General features: G+C 37.5%; 1 protein-coding gene across 1 annotated transcript in view; it reads right to left on the bottom strand.

Annotated features, from left to right (window-relative positions):
• The window catches only part of MYCBP2 (MYC binding protein 2, E3 ubiquitin protein ligase), a 275789-nt gene that overhangs the window by 163323 nt on the left and 90279 nt on the right, over positions 1 to 22187 (bottom strand). The window contains exons 18-21 of the mRNA XM_023751731.1: positions 17751 to 17858; positions 11212 to 11331; positions 9981 to 10062; positions 522 to 639 (exon numbers count right to left, since the gene is read on the bottom strand). Of these exons, the coding sequence (XP_023607499.1) occupies positions 522 to 639; positions 9981 to 10062; positions 11212 to 11331; positions 17751 to 17858 (428 nt within the window). The remainder of the gene's footprint in view (positions 1 to 521; positions 640 to 9980; positions 10063 to 11211; positions 11332 to 17750; positions 17859 to 22187) is intronic.

Genomic DNA, 22187 nt, shown 5'->3' with positions numbered 1-22187 from the left:
TCCATGTCAGAGATGATACAGGTTTATTAGCAATCTTATGGAGCTTTTCCTTGATCTCTACTGTAGTCAATAGAAAGAGAATGAAGCGGACAGGCAAATGGAGAAAGAAGAAAAAGGAAGCTATAATTTTAAACAAATCTAATAAAACTAGACTTTTAAAAAGTTCTAAGATAGAATTCTATATGTTAAAGAAAAATGAATCTTTACAAATTAGATGAGAAATGAGTTTTCAAATGACAGAATTAGCTCTAATGAAAGCTTAAAGGACTTTGACGTGGAATAAACATTCTAATTATAACACAGCTGTTAAATTCAATAAATTCTAATGCTAAACTAGAAAAGTAAATTATTTCAAAGTAATGTCATTCAAGTTTTGTGTATATTGAGGGTGGAGACAGGAAATAGGCATATGCAATAATTATAATACAAGAATTTCACTGAAACCAGAAAAAATAGCTTACGTAGACAAATTGTAAGACAATGGTACAATGAATATTATCAATGCTTTAAAAATTCCTTACAGAAAAACTTCCAAATGTGAAGACCTGTCCATCCATTAAAAGTACTGCCGTATGGTTGCTGCCTGCAGTAACTTGTGTGCTAGGGCCTGGCAACGCTTGAACAAGAGTGGGACATCCCCTAGGTTAAAAAAAAATTAAGTCAGTATCTTAAAAGACCCAACTGAAATAAAAAACCATAAACAAACAATGCATAAGGAAAAGAGATAATAGGCACTAATATGAATAATCAGTAAAAACTTATTTAAGTGCTATATTCCTGTCTCCATTCTAGGTGCTCAGGACACAAAGATGAAAATGACATAATCACTGATTTTAAGGAGATTATTTAAAAGATTTCCTGAATTTATTATCCTAATTATAGACAAAATTTTTAATTGTTCTGAAAGATTGGTGCTACTTTTGTTGTAGAAGAAAATTTCTTTAATCTTTACCAGTGAATAGCATGTTAAAGATCTCTATAAATATTTATTGGATGATATAATCATGCAATAATTTAACAGGAATTCAATCCAGGAACTATAAGAAACAACTGATTTTATGTCCTCTTTTCTACTTTTTTTCACTAGACTATAACTTAAGATTTTAACACAGCAGTTAATGAATCAGAATACAGTATCATGAGAGGCTCTGCAGCAGTTGCTAAAAGCTTAAGCTTAAAGATATGGATGTGAATCCTGGCTCCAATAAGTAACACCAACATGACCATAACTTTGAACAAGTTACTCATCTTTTCTGCATTTCATTTTTCTCTGCTATAACACAGAAGATACTAATAATCCACAGGGTTCTTATGAACAATAAGGAAGCTCACATATGTCAAGTGCTTGGCACACAGTTAACACTTAATAAATGATAAACAATTATGATAAATAACATCCTTATATCGATTCTTGTATCACTCTATTTACCATTTATTAACCATTTTTAGTAATCATTGTCTGTAATTAGAATAATCATCACTATAGATATAATCCACACATAACAGAAGGGCTCTGATTTTGAGACAATGTTATTATGATACTTTAAGCTTTAAAAATTACATAAAATATATTTTTAATAATTTTTCAGGCTGCAATGAAAAATGAATTGAAAGAGGCAAGATTAACAGCTGGAAACCTAGTTAAAAAAATTTCACAATAACTGGGTGAGTTAAGATGAAGGCACAAACTAGGAACAGAGTGGATTGAAAGCAATGAATGAACTTGACAGCTATCTAAAAACAAACAAACAAACAAACAAAACCCAAACGATTGGACTTGGCAAATGATTGATATGAGGCCAGGAAGGATTTTTGCTTATGTAACAAGGTACACAGTGGTAACATTCTTAAGCTATGAGAATGAAGATGATTAAAAAGAGAAAAGAAGAAATCCTGGTTTTCATTCTGAGTCTCTCCTAACACTGTCAGTATGGACAGAGAAAGAAAAACCAGTAGAAATCTATGACATACCAATGAGGAATAATGAATTCTGGAAAATGAAGTGAGTTATTGGAAGAGAAGGTTTCAAGAAGGGGGAAATAATCTACATGCCAAATGCTTTAGAGAGATATCAACTGACCACTCAACTTTTTAGCGAGAAGAAAGTCTCTGGTAGGAGTAGGCACAACACTGTAGCAGACCAGAAGTTAACAGTGGGGTCAGAGACTATGCAAAATCCCTTCAGGCATCTCAGCAGGAAAGAGAAAAAGAAAACCACCAGCTAAAGGGAAAATGAAGTTGAAGGAGAGACTTTGGTCCTTTAAAATGATGGAGAGTTGAAGTTTAAAAGAATAAAAACAAAGAGGCTAAAGATACAGGTCAGAGAGGAGACAAGAAACAGAACTTGATCCCTAAGGAAAAGGTGTAGATAGGCTTCATAAATATTACATTAAAAAGTAGCAAAGTAGTAGTATAGATGCAAGTATGTTTGTAGAGTTGGCGGACTAAAGAATTTCCCACCTAACAGTTTTTATTTTTGTTCTAATAGAGGTCATGTGCTGAGATGAAAAAGGAAATAGGTGAGTAGAGAATCTGAAGATTACAGAAAAGGTACGATGCTGAATGGAACAAATAAAATACTGAGATCAGAAGTTTTAAACCCGATCCAAAGGGCTTCTTGACAGTCTTTTAATGAGCTTCAGGAGATCTCTGAATCTCCTAAATCTGTAAGTCAATTTCTGTGTATATGCTCTTGTATCTATTCTGAAGAGAGAGCACATATCTTTCATCAAATTCTCGAAAGATCTTACACCAAATAGTTTAAAACAACAAAACAGGAGGATTACTGCCCATCATAGTGGAATTAATTGAACCTGGAAACCATATAACAAACTGTACACATGTGAATTTTTTTCTGAAACCTAAGTTAGACATGAAAAATATACAGATTGATTTATGCCTGAAGTTTTGCCATGCCTTAGCATCAAGACCAAGAGGGTAAAGAAAATGAGGATACTGGCAAGAGTATAGGTGAAGAGAATAAATAATCTCTAACTTAGGTAATAAATAAAATGAAAAGGGTGAAAGAGTAAAAAAGCAGAGGGCTATAGGGAACTGAGTACTGATAATGTCAATGGCCAAGTAAAGTTAAGTAAAGCTAAGTAAAAGAAGGAGAAATTGTGATCAGATTATGGTTGTGTAAGAGATGAATTTTAATTTCTCAACAATCTTTATTCAAACTAAGGCTTAATATATTACAGTCATATAGTTGGTAAGAGATGAAGCAAAGATTTGAACCTTGTCTAAATTGTTCCAGACACAATGATGGTATACAATATTAATGCAGAAGGAGAACAGTATAGCAAGAAAAAGATGAAACTCAGAAACATTATAAAAACTAGCAAAATTCTATTGGAAAAGAAGAATAAAAACATCTAAACTATATAATCTATTTCCCAACATCCAGGTTTAAATTTATTGAAAATGGTAAAAGAATTTGGAATTCAGAAATTTAGAAGCATACTGGACAAAATAAGCAAAAAAGTGGGTTGGTAGACTCATGTCATGAGTGAATGTATAAAAGCCATCATAAACTTTTCTTACATACACTTTAAGAAGAGACAATAATAACAGCTAACATTTGTTGAGCACTTACTATGGGCTACGCCCTGTGCTAAGTGCATCATCTCACTGAATTCTCACAACAACCTTCTGAGGGAAATATACTTACTCCCATTTAATAGAGAAAGCAATTGAGACATAGGAAAGTCAAGTAACTTGGCCAAGGTTATATAGGTACCAAGTGATAGAATCAGGACCCAAACTAGAGATTGAGCTCAGTCATTTTGGCAAGTCAATACATTAAATAAAGAAAATACAAATAATATTTATCTATCTTTATCATCATGCACACTGCAATATTTATCTGACATTAATCACACATTATCAATGTGTGCTATACAATAAATTCCAGTTAAAAGCACTTGATTACTGGAAACTTAAAAAAAGACTCACCAACTCTACACTTTTTTCAACTGTCTATAAATGTTTTGCTTTGTGGTAGTTAATATGTTGGCTATAGGGGCTTTGTTCCTCCTGGGATTGCTCCACCATAAAAGTGGGTCAATTCCTTTTTGAATCAATAACCCAGCTCTTTACTCCTGCCTTCCAAGTCCTAATACATTAAGACAAAGAGGGTAACTAGAATGTTTACAGCAAAAATGGTTTTGAATAACTGCTTGATCCACCAGGCACAGTGTGTAGGCATTATTTCACTGGGCTATCCACCTTAGCTCTCCACACAGCACATATACTCAGCCTTACAGTTACAACTCAATCAATGGAAACAGAAGTGGACATTTACACATTAGAAAAGAACAACTTTGGGCAGTTAAAGCAAAACTCACTAGAGTTTAATTTTCTTAACAAATCCTAATATTTTATTTTTAACACCAAAAGCTATCATATTCATGAAAATGATAAATTCAAGCTATTTAACATACTCAGAAGATTGTTGGTATTATCACCCGAATAAGTCACTGCTAATCAAGGATGGTGCGCATTGGTATAATCAGGACATTGAGGTCAAGTTTTTGGGTAACCTCTTCATATTAAAAACTGGCATGAGCACCTTCCCTTTCAATAGCAATCACACCTTAATGTGGTATGGCAGGATCTTGGCTTATGCTGTTCATTCTTCATATTTCACAGTTACCAGAGGTTTGTGATTTTTATTATAGTCATGATTTTCACAATTTCCCTTCCAAGAAGTCAAGACCATGAAATATAACGATTTACCCATTTTCTGTGGAATGACAACCAAGTACAGTCTGATCTGTGGAGAACTGTTCTCCTTGCTGCACACATGATCAATGCTCCATCATGTCTAACTACAATGCACCTTGCCCAGTTTATATCATGACTCACAAAATAATCACCAGCTAAATAACAGCAGCAATACTGATAATGTCATGATAATAAACCCTCTTGTTCTATGTTGTGAGTCTTCAGTGAGAAACAGAACAAAAAGTTGCTAAATTCTCTTTCCCACAAACTATAAGCCCTGACTCAGTCTCTACACATCAGTGAGGCCATTCAAAGGTGAAGCAAAATATCTGCTGCCTCTAACATCTGTGAAAGTAATTGCTCAACCTTGCAAGCCATTCATATTCTGTCATATGCAGTGTCCAATATCCAAATGTCATGTCCAGTGACATTTGATAAAAGTAATTTTGCCAAAGACCTTTTGCTCTCTTTACAAGCACAGTATTTGTCACTAAGATTGTGATAGTCTTACAAACCTCTTGACAATAATGTCAAATGTATGTTGCTCTGGTCTTTTTAGTGAGAAGCTTAACTCAATTATACCTCAATCATCCCTTCTCATTAGCAACAACATTCATCAAAGTAACTGAGGACATTCTGTTTCATCCTCATTTTCTGTGCATTGCAAATGAACCTGACCCAATCCTCTCGGGATAAACAGGAGTTCTCAATTCTGGACGAGCATTAGAATCTGGGGCTTTTAAAGGACAGTTGCTGCCATCCTATATAGGACTGCACTAGCTGCCTCTAATACCAACCCTCACCCCCAACACAAACCTCTTAGAAATTCTAGCTGTAGAATCTATACATGGTATTTCTGAAGTTGTCCAAGTGAATTTAGTGTGCAGCCAGGATTAAGAATCATGGATCTTTACTATGTAGTTGGCATAATTCCATCCCTGTCACCATAATGGAATGATTTCAGACCAAAGAGGCAATATGGATTTTATGTAATAACCAGAGGCCCGGTGCACAGATTTGTGCATTGGTGGGGTCCCTCAGTCTGGCCTGCACCCTCTCGAAATCTGGGACTCCCGAGGATGTAGTAATGCGAGAAGCGGCAGGCAGCCAGGGAGGAGCCCAAGCCCGGGTCCGGTGCCACACTGCTCCCGCTCAGTAGTGCTGCTACGGAGGCAAGAGAGGCTCATGCCAGCAGTGAGCCAGGTGTATGGCGGCCGTCGGTCAGCTGAGCGGCGATCCCACTGTGGGAGCACACTGACCCCTGGTGGTGTGTGTCATAGCGACCGGTCAACCAGTCATTCGGTCGCTTAGGCCTTTATGTACATATTAGAGGCCCAGTGCATGAAATTTGTGCACGGGGGCGGGGGGTGTCCCTCAGCCTGGCCTACGCCCTCTCGCAATCAGGGACCCCTCAGGTAGGGTCCCGAGGCCTGGCTGGCAATCAGGGCCTATGGGGGCTTTCCTTCCCCTGGCTGCCAGCAGCTGCCCCCGCCCCCGCCGCTGCCACTGCTTGCCATCTGTGCAACGCTACCCCTCTCCCCTGCCACCTTCTGTGGGCGACAGTCATGGGGTGTGATCATTTGGCAGGCCTGGGCCTCCCTCTGCAGGGCAATCACTTGCCGGGTCTGCACACCGCCACAGTGTCGCTGGCTGGTGGCCTGGGCCTCCTGCTTTGGGGTGATTGATCGCAGAGCTCCACGATCAATCACTGTGCAGAGAGAGGCCCCGCCCACTCAGCTGGGACTCCATGATCGATCGCCGCAAGAGGGTGTCCTGGGCCTCCCTCAGCAGGGCGATCTTGGGGTGATGGCGGGGCCCCCCGACCAATCGCATTGCACCCGCCTTGGCTGGCTTGGCGCCAGTGCGTGTCATAGCGTGGTCGTCAGGAAGGTTGTCAGGACGGTCGTTCTGCTGTTTGGTTGTTCAGTCTATTTGCATATTACGCTTTTATTATTACAGATAGATTAGAGTAATTCACGTATGTAAATGAGAAGCCATGTAGGCCCACTTGATTCTGGGGGTATCTTAAGACTATAGGGAGATTAAGACATTGTGGAAAGGCAAAAAGAAAGAAGGTTCTTGTGGTAAATTGCATTAATGAGTCAAGTCTGGCCTGAAGCCACCCTATATCTCTCCAGACTTGATGAAGAAGCCTGGTTTCAATGGTGGGCAGCCACACACATGGATCACTCAGATCTTCAAGACAATCTGCTGCAGGGAGCATAGCTGACTGATCCCTTAGAGGCTGTCTCTTTGGATTCATAAGGCCATTCTTTCCCGGGATGCTAACAGCCTGTGACTGAGCACAGTGAGGGTATTCAACTGCCCATGCTGCCCAAGCCGGGCCTCTTTCAGAGGTAATATTGGCTTGAGGACACCCACTGGCCTGGCTGACCTCTCTCTGAACTGCACACTATTCTAGATTCTGCCTACTCCATTTTTCTTCATTTTTTTCACAGGGGTCAGACCTACATCGTGCCTAGAGGGTTTTCCCTGCCTATTCCTGCTCTTTTCCCTTTTATATTTCACTAGAGGCCCGGTGCACAAAAATTTGTGCACTCAGGGGGCGGGGGGAGGGGGGTCCCCCAGGCTGGCCTGTGCCCTCTCGCAGTCTGGGACCCCTCGGGAGATAACGACCTGCTGGCTTAGGCCTGCTCCCGGGTGGCAGAGGGCAGGCCCAATCCCTAAGTGCAGCCCCTGGTCAGGCTCAGAGCAGGGCCGATTGGGGAGTTGGGGCGCCGCCCCGTCATGCACAGAGCAGGGCGGATTGGGAGGCTGCGATGCCACCCTCAGTCACGCTCAGGGTAGGGCCGATTGGGGGGTTGGGGCACCGCCCCCTGTCACATTCAAGGCAGGGTCGATGGGGAGGTTGTGGCGCCACCTCGTGTCACGCACAGAGCAGGGCCGATCAGGGGGTTGGGGCTCCGTACCCTGTCACACACAGAGCAGGGTCAATCAGGGGGTTGGGGAGCTCCCCCCTGTCACGCACAGAGCAGGGCTGATCAGGGGGTTGGGCGCTGCACCCTGTCACACTCAGGGCAGGGCCAATGGGGAGGTTATGGCTCTACCCTGTCACACACAGAGCAAGGCCCATGGAGGGGGGTTGGGGCGCCACCCTCTATCACCCACAGAGCAGGGCCCATCAGGGGGTTGGGGCGCCACCACTGTCACACTCGGGGCAGGGCCGATGGAGAGGTTATGGCTCTACCCTGTCACACACAGAGCAGGGCCCGTGGGGGGGGGGGGGGTTGGGGCGCCGCATCCTGTCACACACAGAGCAGGGCCGATCAGGGGGTTGGTGTGCTGCACCCTGTCAAACACAGAGCCGCAGGGCAATCAGGGGATTGGGGAGCTCCCCCCTATCAGGCACAGAGCAGGGCTGATCAGGGGGTTGGGGCGCCTTCCCCTGTCATGAACAGAGCAGGGCGGATAGGGAGGTTGTGGCCCTGCCCCCTGTCACACACAGAGCCGCAGGGCGATCAGGGGGTTTGGGCGCTGCCCCCTGTCACGCGGATCCCGGTGCCGGGAGCCTCACTGCTCCGCTGATTCCGGTGCTGGGAGGCATATTACCCTTTTACTATATAGGATAGAGGCCTGGTGCATGGGTGGGGGCTGGCTGGTTTGCCCTGAAGGGTGTCCTGGATCAGGGTGGGGGTCCCCACTGGGGTGCCTGGCCAGTCTGGCTGAGGGGCTGAGGGCTGTTTTCCGACTGGCGAGTGACTAAAGCTTCCAACCGCTCCTTGTTTTCTTTTCTTTTTTTTTTTTTATTCTGGGCCAGCTTTAGCTCTGAGGCCTCGCTGCTGAAAACATCGATACAATGTTTCGGTCTGCCTGGCTTTCAGTCCGGCTGGTTTCTAGAGTTTTGTTTAGCTTCTTATTTGCAACATAGTACATAGTTGCTTAGAGTTGCAGCTGAGAGGCCGGCAAGTGAGGCGGGGAACGTTGGAGTCCGCAGCAAGCAAGCCTCATGCTCGCTTCAGTGCCTGGCTGCCGGCCGCCATCTTGGCTGACAGTTAATTTGCATATACTCACTGATTAGCCAATGGGAAGGGTAGCGGTCGTATGCTAATTACCATGTTTCTCTTTTATTAGTGTAGATAGGAGTTTTCTCCCAATAAATTCTTTGAACATTTAATCCTGCCTTAGAATCTACTTCTTGGAAGACCTGAACTAATAAAGAAGGATTTTCTATACTTTTGACCAAGAGCACTCTCACTGTAGTAAGCAGGAAATGGATTCAGCTGTTATAAGGAAAGCCAAAAAACAGGGACTTAAGACAGAAGTCTATTTTTGATTTAGTTAAGCATCCAATTGCAAAGAGCTGAGGTGGCAGTTTCATGGTGTCAGGGATCCAGGCTATTTCTATTATGTAGCTCTGGTGTTCTCAATACATGGTTTCCAACTTATGATCACTATGATGACGACTTCTCCAGTTCCTGCAACCGTGCATGGATTCCAGGCAGCAAGCTGGGAGAGGAGAAGGGGAAATGAAGGGCTTCCACCTTCCTTTTAACTGCATGATTCCAATGTTGCATCTATCTCTTTAGTTCTCAAGGCCTTATCTTGCTGCAATAAGGTAGGGAACTGAAGTCTTTAGCTGCCTTGTTATGTCACCATTAATACTTGACTACCCAATGAATAGAAAAGAATGGATATTAGAAAATGTCTAGTTGTCTCCACCACAATTAGCTCTTCACTATTCTGGGTAAGTCAAAACTGTTTCTCTGAGAGACCATTATGTTTTACTTAAAAATTATTCAAAAGCTTCAATATCTTCTTTTTATTCTGGACCAACATCAAGTGATATAAATAAATCCATTACTGATTTTTAAAAATGCAATCTGGGGATATTCACTGTCTTTTTTATTGCCACGAGCAACCTTTAAAAAGATAACTATTAAAAATATAGGATTTTTGTGATAATCATAATCACTTATATTTTAAATGTATAGAATGTAAATAATTTTTTCTACTGAAACTACAAATCTATCCCCACAAAAATACTCAACCATAAAATCAAGAATCACCTATAATTTTACAGGCCACACTCTATAAAACAGTGGTATAAATACTATTTTAAGTATAGAAATATATATTTAGACAAAAAAGAAGGAGAGAAAAAAGAAAGGAAAAGAAAAAAAAACAATCCCAATATCTTCAAACAATAAGTCAGAGCAGCGGTCGTCAACCTTTCGGACCTCGCAGACCACCAGTGGTCTGCAGACCACCGGTGGGCGACCGCTGAGTCAGAGTACCTGGAATTGACATCTCCATGTCCTAGCTGCCCATGTTGTCCATATCCAAACGTATAGACATCTCCGTTTTCCATTAAAACCACTGAAACCAAAAAAAAGAGCTTTATTATTTCATTATGTACATTTTATATTTCTATCACACTATAGTAATAGCAGTGCAATTTTCACTATTTAAAATTTATAGAGCCATTAAAATAGGCAATTGAAATATGTTTATATTTAATAAAAAATATAATTTTAGGTCAGAAAGATATTTTTGTAGGTTACAAAAAATGCAGTGTTTTTCATAATAAATACTGTAAAATTTAAATAAATGCTATTGAATAACATGAAACATTGGTTTGGGTCAACTGTAAAGTTTGTAATTGTAAGTAACTACATATAAAATATTTTTATCTCAGATCTAGGATAATTATATAGGTAACAGACAGATCTGAGCTCTGCATAATTACGTACAACATCAATGAACGGTCAGAACTTCAATAACTGCCAATTCCTTATTGAATAAGGAAATATATTTGGCATCAAAGAAAAATTTAACATTTTTTATTTTTATAAAGGTTGAATAGTACAACCTAAGCTATATAACCTAAATGCAATAATTTACTAAGCATTTAATTACTTTTTAAATTTAAAAAATAAAGAAATTTATTGATATACATTTCTCATTAAACAGTAACAAAATAGGTGACCTGATTATAAAAATTAAGAATTCTAGAGTCTAAAAAAATTTCAGAGATTATTTCATCTTCAGGAATTTTCTGAATTATAATATAAATCCATCAGAAGACAGAATAAAAGTTAGATCTCTAGACAAGTACCTATTTCATCATGCCCTAGTTTTTAAAAGGAATTCTGTAACAAATACAAAGCTTTTTTTTTTATATTTGAGAGGTATGGCCACACTATAGATTTTAACACACATTTAACTGACTACATTCGTCTCCAGTGGTCGGCAAACTGTGGCTCGTGAGCCACATGCGGCTCTTTGGCCCCTTGAGTGTGGCTCTTCCTAAGCCTTAGGAGTACCCTAATTAAGTTAATAACAATGTACCTACCTATATAGTTTAAGTTTAAAAAATTTGGCTCTCAAAAGAAATTTCAATCGTTGTACTGTTGATATTTGGCTCTGTTGACTAATGAGTTTGCCGACCACTGGTCTATACTAAACAAATAATTGATTTAGCACAATTGTAAAAATGCAGTTATACCCTAAAGTTCCAGCTGCTACCTGAATGGTGAAATCCACAGCTGACTTGTACTGCCCGGAGCTCACAATCAAATCGCACAGAGCCTGGAGGATATGTTGTGATTTTGCTTGCATCCTTTTCTCCTCGTTCTCCACTTCCATCTGTAAGTGTTATAATTTGTAAGTAAGCCATTATTCATCTTCAAAATAAAATTTTAAATCAGTTTACTATGGAAGAACAAGAGAAAAATGTTAAAAGGAACAAGCAAGAAGAATCTGCAACTGTTAGAAGTGATAGATCAAGAATCTACCTGCAAAGAAGCAATTTTGAAGAGATATAGTACTATACAGTTCTGCTTGCAAATATTGCTAAATCAATAAAAACAGAAATCTAATTATGAATAAAACCTATTAAGCTAATCAGTTATATAATATAAACAAATCCATGTGTTATAAAAATAAAATTACAAATATAACAATTTGTATGGGAAAATTTAGTTTGCACAAAAAATAACTGCATGCAATGTCATTTAACAATTATTTTATACTTAGTGATATTGTTAGTACTAGTCATTAAAAAAAAATTCCTAGTTGACTCAAAAATAACTTATATTTTCCAATCTTAGAAAGGCTACCCTATCTATCAGTATTGCTAAACTCAATTAAACTTTAAAAAATGTATGAACACTAACTAGCTCATTCTTTTTCCCTGTCCCACCTTCTGGCCCCCAACCACTAACTACTCTCAACCAAATCTTTCTGCTTTCATTTCTTTTTTCCTCTTCCCTTCTTATAATTTCCTCCCTTAAGCTTGCTTTACACCTTCCCTGATTTCTACATTTGATTTTAATATTCTGGCATTCTAACTATAAAGTTAAAAAACACACACCAGAATATAAATATTTTAATTTAGAATGCATAAAAAAGGGAGGTAATCTATTTTTCCTAATCTAAAACTACACATCACTAAAACATGACCTCTGTATCATCAAGATTCAAATTCCTTGTACATTTGTATAAGGAATTTATTCCTTGGAATAAATATCAATCTAAGCCACTCTACTGTGGCATAGCAACTCTAAACAAATCTATATAACATGCAGGTAAACATGTGGATCTACAGACACACACATTTTTAATTCTACATTTTCATTGCCCTTTTTAGAAAGCTAAACAGAGTAACATCAAATCATGTTCATGTTATCCTTTCTTTTTTTATCTCCTATTTCTCACATTAGTAATATCCAGGTCAGACCAAATTGGCCTAAATTATGACTTTCCTTTCTATAACAAAATGACTATCGTTCTGAAAAGCTTCCCACTCCTTATAACACTAGGACAGTAAAACCTCACTAATTCGGAATAACATAGAAAGGTTTGGCCTATATGACTTACTGAAAAGGTCTCAGTCATAGAACATTTAAGAAAAAATTCAATTTTATTACCTGGAAGCAGTACAGATTATAAACTAAATGCTACAATAAATGAAAGGTGGTTACCTACATTATAACTCAAAATAGGCCTATATTACATAAAAATGTACCATAAACATAAAAGTCCTTTAACATACAAGAATTAATTGCTCGACCCAGAGGTTGAAGGCACGTTGAAGGAATCCTTCATTTCTTGAGCCCTTGGTTTGAAAAGCTAGTGATTTTAGACAGGTTTCCCCTTATAAGTATGACCCTGAAAATTCAGAGGAAGAAATTACTTTGAATTTTTACTCAAAAAAGATCACAAATACTGCATCTGTAGTATAATAAATTCTGAATTAGTGAGAGGTTTTACTTTAATAGGATAAAGAATACGATTCCACTTCTGCTAAATTATCTAATGCGGGTTTGACAAGACTGGATGGACTACAAAAAAAAGATTACAACATTTAGTTTCACTTCACCCAAAAGAAAATATACTCTTAGTTCAAAGACTCCTCAACTTGGAAAGACAGTGGAATGGTTAAACATAAACAAAGGCCAATACAAAAGAAACAACCAGCTTCCAAAGACTATTTAAAGAAGATGAAAGATGTATAGAAATTTCACAACTTTATCTCCATTGTTAAAAATATCTAATTACTAAAACCAAATCTGATTTAACATAGAAAACAAATTGCGTTCATACGATGTTACCAAACTTAACTAAATTCAATTATTACAAGTATCATTCCACTTTATATAAATGTATTGAGGCCTAGTACAATCTTTTACCTCTGAATTTAGCAATTTTCCCTCTTCCTTAAGTCAGAGATTAAATATAGATACAAATCCCACAATAGAGACATAGCATCAGGGAAGGAGAAAAAAAAGTCTAGTAATTTACCGATTAAAACCATAGTGATTAAAAGAGTTTCAGCTAGTATTTAAAAGTAAAAATAATACTAGAAACATTTTGTTCAAGTTCATTGAAACAAACCTATATCTATATAATTTCTCAATTATTATAGTTGGTTAAAATATTATTATAGTTGGTTAAGAAGCAAAAAAATAAGGATGAGGCTTTTGATCATTATCAACATCAGTGGCAGAATTAAAAAGATATCTGTAATTGAGGTCAATTAAATCCAATACAATTCTAATAATTTAGAAATTTATTAAAGTTTATAAAAAATGTGCCTAAAAAGTAGGCAAAAATTTAGTGTAAATTCCAAGTGAAACTCAGGGAGATTAATTCTGCTCAAGTTCATTATTCAGTAATGTGTTAATAAGCAGCAATAAAATTAATCTCACATTTGTATGAAAAATCATTGTTCTGAATATTCTTATAAGTGACCATTTAGGTATAAGAATATCTATATTTTTCCTAATATAAGTAGGTTCATATATACATTATATGATATTGAAATTATAATAGCTATAAAGTTTTGACAGATGTATCTAAAATATTGTTTGGATATGTATATGTATATATATAGTTCATGCACATTTGTATACATACATAGAGAAAAGACTCAGTACCTAAAGGACTCCAACTTATTTTAATTTTTATTTAAATCTATTTATTTTTGGGGTAACCTTATGGTCGGTCATGTATATCACAAAATGTATATAGAACACAGTGAGTACTTTAAGCAAAATCACTAAATAAAAGAGCAAAGCAGTAGTAAGTACAATTTGCTAACCACTTGGCTCTGTGCTATACACTGAAAACTTAAATAGCACAGTGGATAAATGCTTTGGGGCACTAGGGCCTAAGAGACCTGGAGTGGAATTCTGGCTCTCCTATTCGCTAGTTGTATGACGACTGGATTTTGTAAGTCTTAGTTAGCTTTCCCATCTATTAAATAGCAACAATGGTACACCACCTCACAAGGCTCTTATGAAGATTAAAATAATGTACGGAAAGTGCTCAATCAATATTCACTACTATTGCTTTCTTTAGTCAATACAATAATCTGATGATATAGATACTGTTATTGCATTTTGCAGTTGGGAAAACTATGGCTTATAAATAGAGCAGTTTTAGAGACTGATAAAAAATAAGGCTCATGCATTTTACCACCACCAAATGACTTACATTTTAAACTTTTTTGAAAAAATAAACTTATTGTGTATTTAACAAATCTCAAATTTTGTAACTTTAGAATAATAATAAAAGAGAAAGCAAAGAATTCAATTTAAAGAATTAAAGTATTCATGGAGGATTTCTATTTGCAAAGAATATATACATGTATTTATATACATCCACATCTGTACCTTAATTTAATCTTCATATCAACATAGTCAGAAATTATCATTCTTATTTTTAAAATAAGAAAACTAAAGCCAAAAAATTTAAGAAATTTATGAATGGCCACACAGTTCTTGTACATGAAAAATTTAGGATTAAAACTAAGGCCTTTCAAGACTACCTCCAGAACAATTCAGATGTTCCTAACTAAAATATTATGTTAATATCCTTTTATATGTAAGGCACTAAACTGCTAAAAAATATATATATTAATCTAGATATCTGTTTGAAATATAGTCTATGGTTACATTTAAAAAATAACTTACTATATGTTACATGGATTATATATGTTACACTTATTGATTCAGCCTTAAATACTCTATTATGCCTCTAATCAAAATTTGCCTGCATAGGATGGATTCCGTGACCTTCTCTGAATTCTCTCCAATCAGCCAGAAGCTCTCCAACATTCCATCTTAGAACTCACTCCTGTTAACAATAAATCCACAGTGCTTACCCTCCATACACCCCCAAACAAAAAATCATAATCTAGAAAATTTTAATTATCATCATCCCACAATTTGTACCATCAACATAACTGATTGTAAAACAGAACACAGCAATTAATATAGTGAATTTTTCACTGGAAGACAAATAGGGTTAAAAAAAAGAGAGGGAAAAAATATGTAGAAAAAAATATTATTAAAAGACTGACTATGCCCTGGCCAGGTAGCTTAGTTGGTTAAAGCATCATCCTGATATGCCAAAGTTGCAGGTTCAATCCCTGGCTAGGGCACATACAAGAATCAACCAATGAATGGGTAAATAAGTGGAACAACAAATCAATGTTTGTCTCTTTCTCTCACTCTCTAAAAATAAAAATATAAAAAGTCAACCAATAAATTTTTTTAAAAAGACAGTATATGTATCAAGAGTAAAAAGCAGTGAATAGTTAGATAATTAAATGCCAGTTACTAATAGTGAATGCTATAGGGGTAAGAGAGAGGGAATTTATTGGTATATAGGATTTAGTTAGAAAGAGTTAATACTCTTTATATAAAATAGGGCACCATTACTTTAAATTTTGGTGGTAAAGGGATGAATTATTTCACACAATGAAACCATAAAATCTGTTTTTTAAAAAACTGGCCCGCCACCATACTATAAAATAAGTCCTTCCAAAAAGTCTGCCACGAATAAACAAAGAGTCTTGTTATGAAATAACCCTGTGGCAGAAAAGATGGAGGGCTACCTATTGTTGAGTAATTTCTACAGCTAATCAATGTGACAATGTAAAATGTGTTTTAAATTTGTAACCTTAGTCTTCATTTGGCATTTCATTTTAAATTTTTGGAAAAAATAAAGATGTTTGTCCACAAGGAGCTGAAACATGGAGCTGAAAAAGTTTTAAACTGTTTTGTGTATTGTCAATATTTAACCTCAGGTAAAGCATTGGAAAAACTTCACTTTTATATAATTAGGGGCAGAGGGGGAGACACTGAGAGTATCTGTTCTAATTAGTGGCATAGTGGAAAATATGAGATCAGAGATTCTGGCAAATATTAAAATATTTTTTCATAGCATATCCCAAATATCATTCCTTATATTTAAATATTTATGGTATTGTTACAGCACTCAGTAAATAAAGCATCTTAAGGATTGCTGTACTTGTTTTTATACTAAAAACAGGGGTTTTACTTTGTTAAAAAATAGAATATAAATTATCTCAATTTTTATGTTATCTCAATACTTTCTATATTTTTATATTTCTAGAAATATATTTTATATATAAAATGTATAGAGAAATTACATTTTGGAGATATTCAGTCAAATAAAATATAGTATTTAAATTAAAAAAAAATAAATAAATAAAAACAGGGGTTTTGTCTTTTTGGCCTTTGCTTTGAGTGGCAAACTGACAAAGTGAGAGAGACAAATACAATTAAAGTTGATTATATTTTATGTGAAAGTTTAAAAATAAAATTAGCCTATAACAGTTTTGCAACCCCCCAAAATTTTAAGGCAGACACATTAGATAAATTTGACTATACAGAATGTGTGATTTTAAAACTTTCTATTCTATTTGGTGGTATTTATCTCAGGCATTTAAGAAAATAGCAAGTATAAGTTTCACTAGTCAAAGACTCCTGGTTCACATGCTAGGAGTCAAGGCAGAATTTATATATCAATTTATAAATTCTCTACATTCAATTCCTTCCTGATCTTAGTTGACCCATAATCTGTGGTTTAAAAGTAAATAAGCTTGCTTTATATATTTTTAATTAATACATAACTCTGATACCTCAAAGAATTGTGTATAAACAGCTTCCTCACCAACTTTTTTAGACTTGTCATTTTCTGAGATCTAGAGTAGGTCTACATAACTGTTTCTTACACCTATCACTACTTAACCCTCCACTATCAAGTAAGTCATGTGTGTTGTATATTAAAACATAAACTTTAATATTAAAACAATGGAAAAGCATAATCGCAGTCAACTCATTATTACTTTATAAATGAATTGAGTAGTTTTGTTAATTCTAAAGCAAATACACAGCATTTTAAACAAGTAAAATGCCAGATGGCAGTCAATTAAGAACAGATAACAAAGGATAAAAATAGAAAGCAATAATTACTTTTTCCACCTTCCCTTAACTGTATGAAAATTGAAAAGAAATGGAAAAGAAAAAGATATACCATAAAATGTCTTAAATTTAACAACAAAAAAAGAAATAAGATTGATAGTCATCAACAAACAGTACAACATTCAGCATGTTCTTTCTCCTCAGGCTATATATAGTAATGAGAGAAGCAAAGTGGAAGAATTAGGTTTGTGCATTTTCCCAGAGATGAAACTCAAATGAGTGGAAGAAATTGGGAAAGTGTCCCACCTAGTGATAAGGAAGACCAAATACCTTTGTGCTTGTCCCGTTTATGCTTTAGCTGTGCTGGATGGGATCTGAGTCTGGCTAGAGCCTGTTCTCGATGGTTCATAAAAATAGGACCAGCAAATACAAGGGGGCCTGAGGAGAAACATTTTGTATGTGCATAGAAAAGCTCACAAAATGAAAACACTACAATGAAAAAAAGTCAAACTAAAAAGCATGGAAATTTATTCCTTATTGTTTTAGACATCATACTTTTCTCCCAATTCCCCCACATTAACTCTCCCACCCCCAACCATAACCTATTTACCATTCCACATACAAGTTTTAATATCTTTAATGTCTTATAGTTTATATAGTACAAATTCTATCTTCTATACTTATAAAATTATCAGGTAGCTACTAACAGTCTCAAGTAAACAATTAGAAAGTTCAAACAGAATAAATGAAATATTTTACCTTACAAATATTTTTAACATTATATATATTCAAACTTAGTAATCTACATGATCATTAAAAAATATCTTTTATACCGCAATGAAATAAACTGCAATACCAAAAACCAACTAATTTTTAAATTCAGGATTAAATTTAAATTGGGTCTTGAAGATTTCATATACAGATCAGTCTTACTACAAAATTAAGGTAAGTGTTATTGACTTAACTACATTCTGTCACAGAAGTAAGGAAACAAGACGGCCAAAACAAAAAAAACACACAAAAAATTTAGTATGATCTGATACACACTTATTGAACTTTCTAAAAACGTTAAATCTAACTTTATAATTTCTTTAACCACATACACAAAATCAGAAACAAGGATAAAGTGAGCTTCATATTGATGCTAAGGAGGGGAATCTAAACCCAGTAACATTTATAGAACAGTAGTCATCTCTCATAAAATAATTTCCTTCTGAAGCTCCACTATGTATATACACAAACATACACAAATACATAGTCACATAGAGCACCATTATTTCCACTTTTTAGTATTAAATGAAAAAAATGTGTAGCAAAATTAATTTCAATAAAATTTAAAAATTGCTTTTCCCCTTGAAAAGAAAGGAAACTTTAAATTATACCTTAAATTTTCAGTTCTTTTTTTTATAGAACAGAACTGCTTCCTTAAGTTTTAGCAATATGCCTACAAATTTCAAAACACTCTAAATTTGACAGTTAAGAAGTATTTGAAAAGAAAATTGACATTATATACTGTGAAACAGTGAACATTTTAAGCAATTTTCTTCATAATTCTCTAGAGATCTTCAGCTATAATTACTTTTTCTAACAATGGATTAAAACAAAACTACTGCCCTTTTATAAAATTTGACAAATGTCAAATTAAAATACCAAAATACCCTTTATAAACATTTAAAAATGGGTACAGAAAATATATTTCATTATGTCTTTAGATATAGTTAAAAATACAAGCAGTACCAGTTCTATAAAGACAACAAGAATAACAAACATATTCTATGATTATTACAAAGAAATATGCTAATCCAATAACGAATGAGGCAAAAGTAGGTCTACAGTTTTGAGTATGCAAAAGTTTATGCTTTGTATTATTTATTACTGTATTATTTTGCACATAAACACCGTAAAACTACTTTTGCCCCACCCTGTATTATTTCCCAGTAATACAGTATCAATTCTTTTTAGACGAAAGCTATTTAAATTGAGCTCTTTTTAAAATATAGTAAATGGGGAGGAACCATGATGGCGGCATAAGTAAATGCAGTACTCACATCCTCCCACAACCACATCAAAATTACAACTAAAATACAGAACAACCCTCTTTCAGAACCACCTGAATCTGGCTGAATGCAAGTCCTACAACTAAGAAATGAAAGAAGCAGCCACACTGAGACTGGTACAAGAGGCAGAGGCTCACAATGGGTGGTCCCACACCCATGTGTGGTGGATAAAAATCAGGAGGGATACCTTGGCTGAGGAGGTCCCCCCTGAGGAGCATGGGGTCCCAGTCCCAGGAAGTAAGTCCCCTTAACTTCTGCCTGTGAAAACCAGTGGGGATTGAGGCTGAATGAGACTAAGGGCTGCTGCAGTCCCAGGCAGCTCCTCTTAAAGGGCCAGCGCACAGAGTCACTTCCTCTGAGCTCCATCACAGGGACAGCATCTTGAAAGGCACCAGAGACATACAGGGAGGAACTGAATTGTTTGGGATCAGAGAGAGCTGGAGGGACAGCTTTCTCCCAGACAGAAGTGCTGACAGTCATTATTCCCTTGATGAGCCCTCCCTTATAGAGCCATATCTGAGGCTCCACCAACTTGGCACATAGGGTTTACAGCACACTGTTGATGCCCTGAAACCTTGCTCACCCAACTTTCAGGCCCACCCAAGCTGTTTCCAGTGGCTTTCCCATTGGAATGGCCTGTCTTGGCTCATGCTTCAGATTTAACTAAAACCTCTCAAATGAGCAGCATCTGGCCTCAGCAAGCCCTGTACCTCTAGGTAAGTGGCCCCAGGACTGGCACTAGAAGCAGCTGGCCTTACCTGGTTCACAGGTTGGCCTTGCCTGGGCACCTTCAAACACAAGAAGCAGCCGTCTGCAGATCGCTTTGTAGCTTATGCCTGGTGGCCCTGGGCAGAACACAGGCAGCGGTTGACCTTGGCCTGCACCACCTGGAAGGCTCCAGAGCCAGCACACCCAGTTGACAGCTTCAGACCACGTCAAAGCACCACCACCCAACCACCTCTATAAGCAACACACTCAAGGCAGACTCAGCGGGTATCAGAGCCCTGATGAAGTAAGTCCTGCTCTGTGTAGTGGGCCCCTGCACAGCTGAACTTCCAAGGAGGCTGAAGGTCCTTGCAGCTGACTGGCATGGATAAATCCCTCCCATTGACATGCCAAGAGCAATCAAGACTCAACTACAATAGGAGGGTGTACAGACCACATGGGGAGCCCACCGCAAGTGCCCAGCTGGGGTGATCAAGGAGGCTGTGCCTCTGGAACCTACAGGACACCTACTATATTAGGCCAAGCTATCAAGCCTAGGAGATGTAGCAGCTCTACCTAATACATAGAAACAAACACAGGTAGGCTGCCACACTGAGGAGACAAAGAAACATGGCCCAAATGAAACAACAGAACAAAACTCCAGAAAAATAATTAAACAAAATGGAGATAAGCAATCTACTAGATGCAGAGTTCAAAACACTGGTTATAAGGATGCTCAAGGAACTTAGTGAGGACCTCAACAGCATTAAAAAAAACAACATTTAGAAATGAAGGCTACACTAATTAAAATAAAGAATAATTTATAGGGAATCAACAATAGAGTAGATGAAGCTGAGATTCAATCAGCGATTTGGAATATAAGAAAGCAAAAAATAGCCAATGAGAATGGCAAAAAGAAAAAATCCTATATAGTAAAAGAGAAACATGTAAATTGACTGTCCCTCCACTACGCTCACCAGCCAATCAGGAGTATGCAAATTAACCTGACAAAGATGGCGGGTTAATTTGCATACACAAGTGCCAGGCGAAGAGCAGAGCGGGAGAGCCAGCGGCTTGTGGGGACATGACTCCCTCGGTCGCTCCCCCCAAGCCGCTGGGTGGAGAGAAGAGCAGGAGAGCTGGCGGAAAGTGTAGCAGCTTGTGGAACTTGGCTCCCCAAGCTGCCAGAGGAAAAGCAGAGAAGGACAGCTGGCGGCTTGGAGGACTTGGCAGAGAGGGAGGCCATGGGATGGAGACAGAGCAGGAAGGGAAAACCAAGAGCGTGGGGAGCACTAGGAATTCTGGGAATAGTAGTTCTGGTGGCAGCCCCAGGACCAGAAGCCCAGAGCATGGGGAGCACTAGGAATGCTGGGAATCGTAGTTCTGGTGGCAGACAGATCTCCTAGACACTGGAGCAGCGGTTCTCAACCTGTGGGTCGCGACCCATTTGGCGGTCGAACGACCCTTTCACAGGGGTCGCCTAAGACCATCCTGCATATCAGATGTTTACATTACGATTCATAACAGTAGCAACATTACAGTTATGAAGTAGCAACGAAAATAATTTTATGGTTGGGTCACAACATGAGGAACTGTATTTAAAGGGCCAGAAGGTTGAGAACCACTGCACTATAGCAAAGTGAGCCTGGAGCAAATTACTGTTGCAGTGGGGGATGGAGGGAAAGCAAAGGTGAGAGACATAAGTAAAATCAGAGTGTCTAGGAATAATTAAAGGGAAGATATCCTAAAACTTCCAGGAAATCTCCACCAATGAAGCAAAGAAAAAAAAAATGCCTCTATTATTCTGTGAGCAATAAACTAAACTGAGTTGGGGTCTCAGACAATTCGCTCATATGATTGCAAAGACAGACAGAAACTCCCAGATTGGAGAGGGCTCCCCTGAGGGCTCCCAGATTGGAGAGGGTGCAGTTTGGGCTGAGGGGCCCCCACACCCCCCAGTGCACGAATGTCGTGTACCAGGCCTCTAGTAATAAATAATGAGGAT

Source organism: Myotis lucifugus, unplaced genomic scaffold (assembly GCF_000147115.1).
Source record: "Myotis lucifugus unplaced genomic scaffold, Myoluc2.0 scaffold_24, whole genome shotgun sequence".
In the NCBI taxonomy this organism is placed as follows: domain Eukaryota; kingdom Metazoa; phylum Chordata; class Mammalia; order Chiroptera; family Vespertilionidae; genus Myotis; species Myotis lucifugus.
This window is presented reverse-complemented; position numbering and strand designations above follow the sequence as displayed.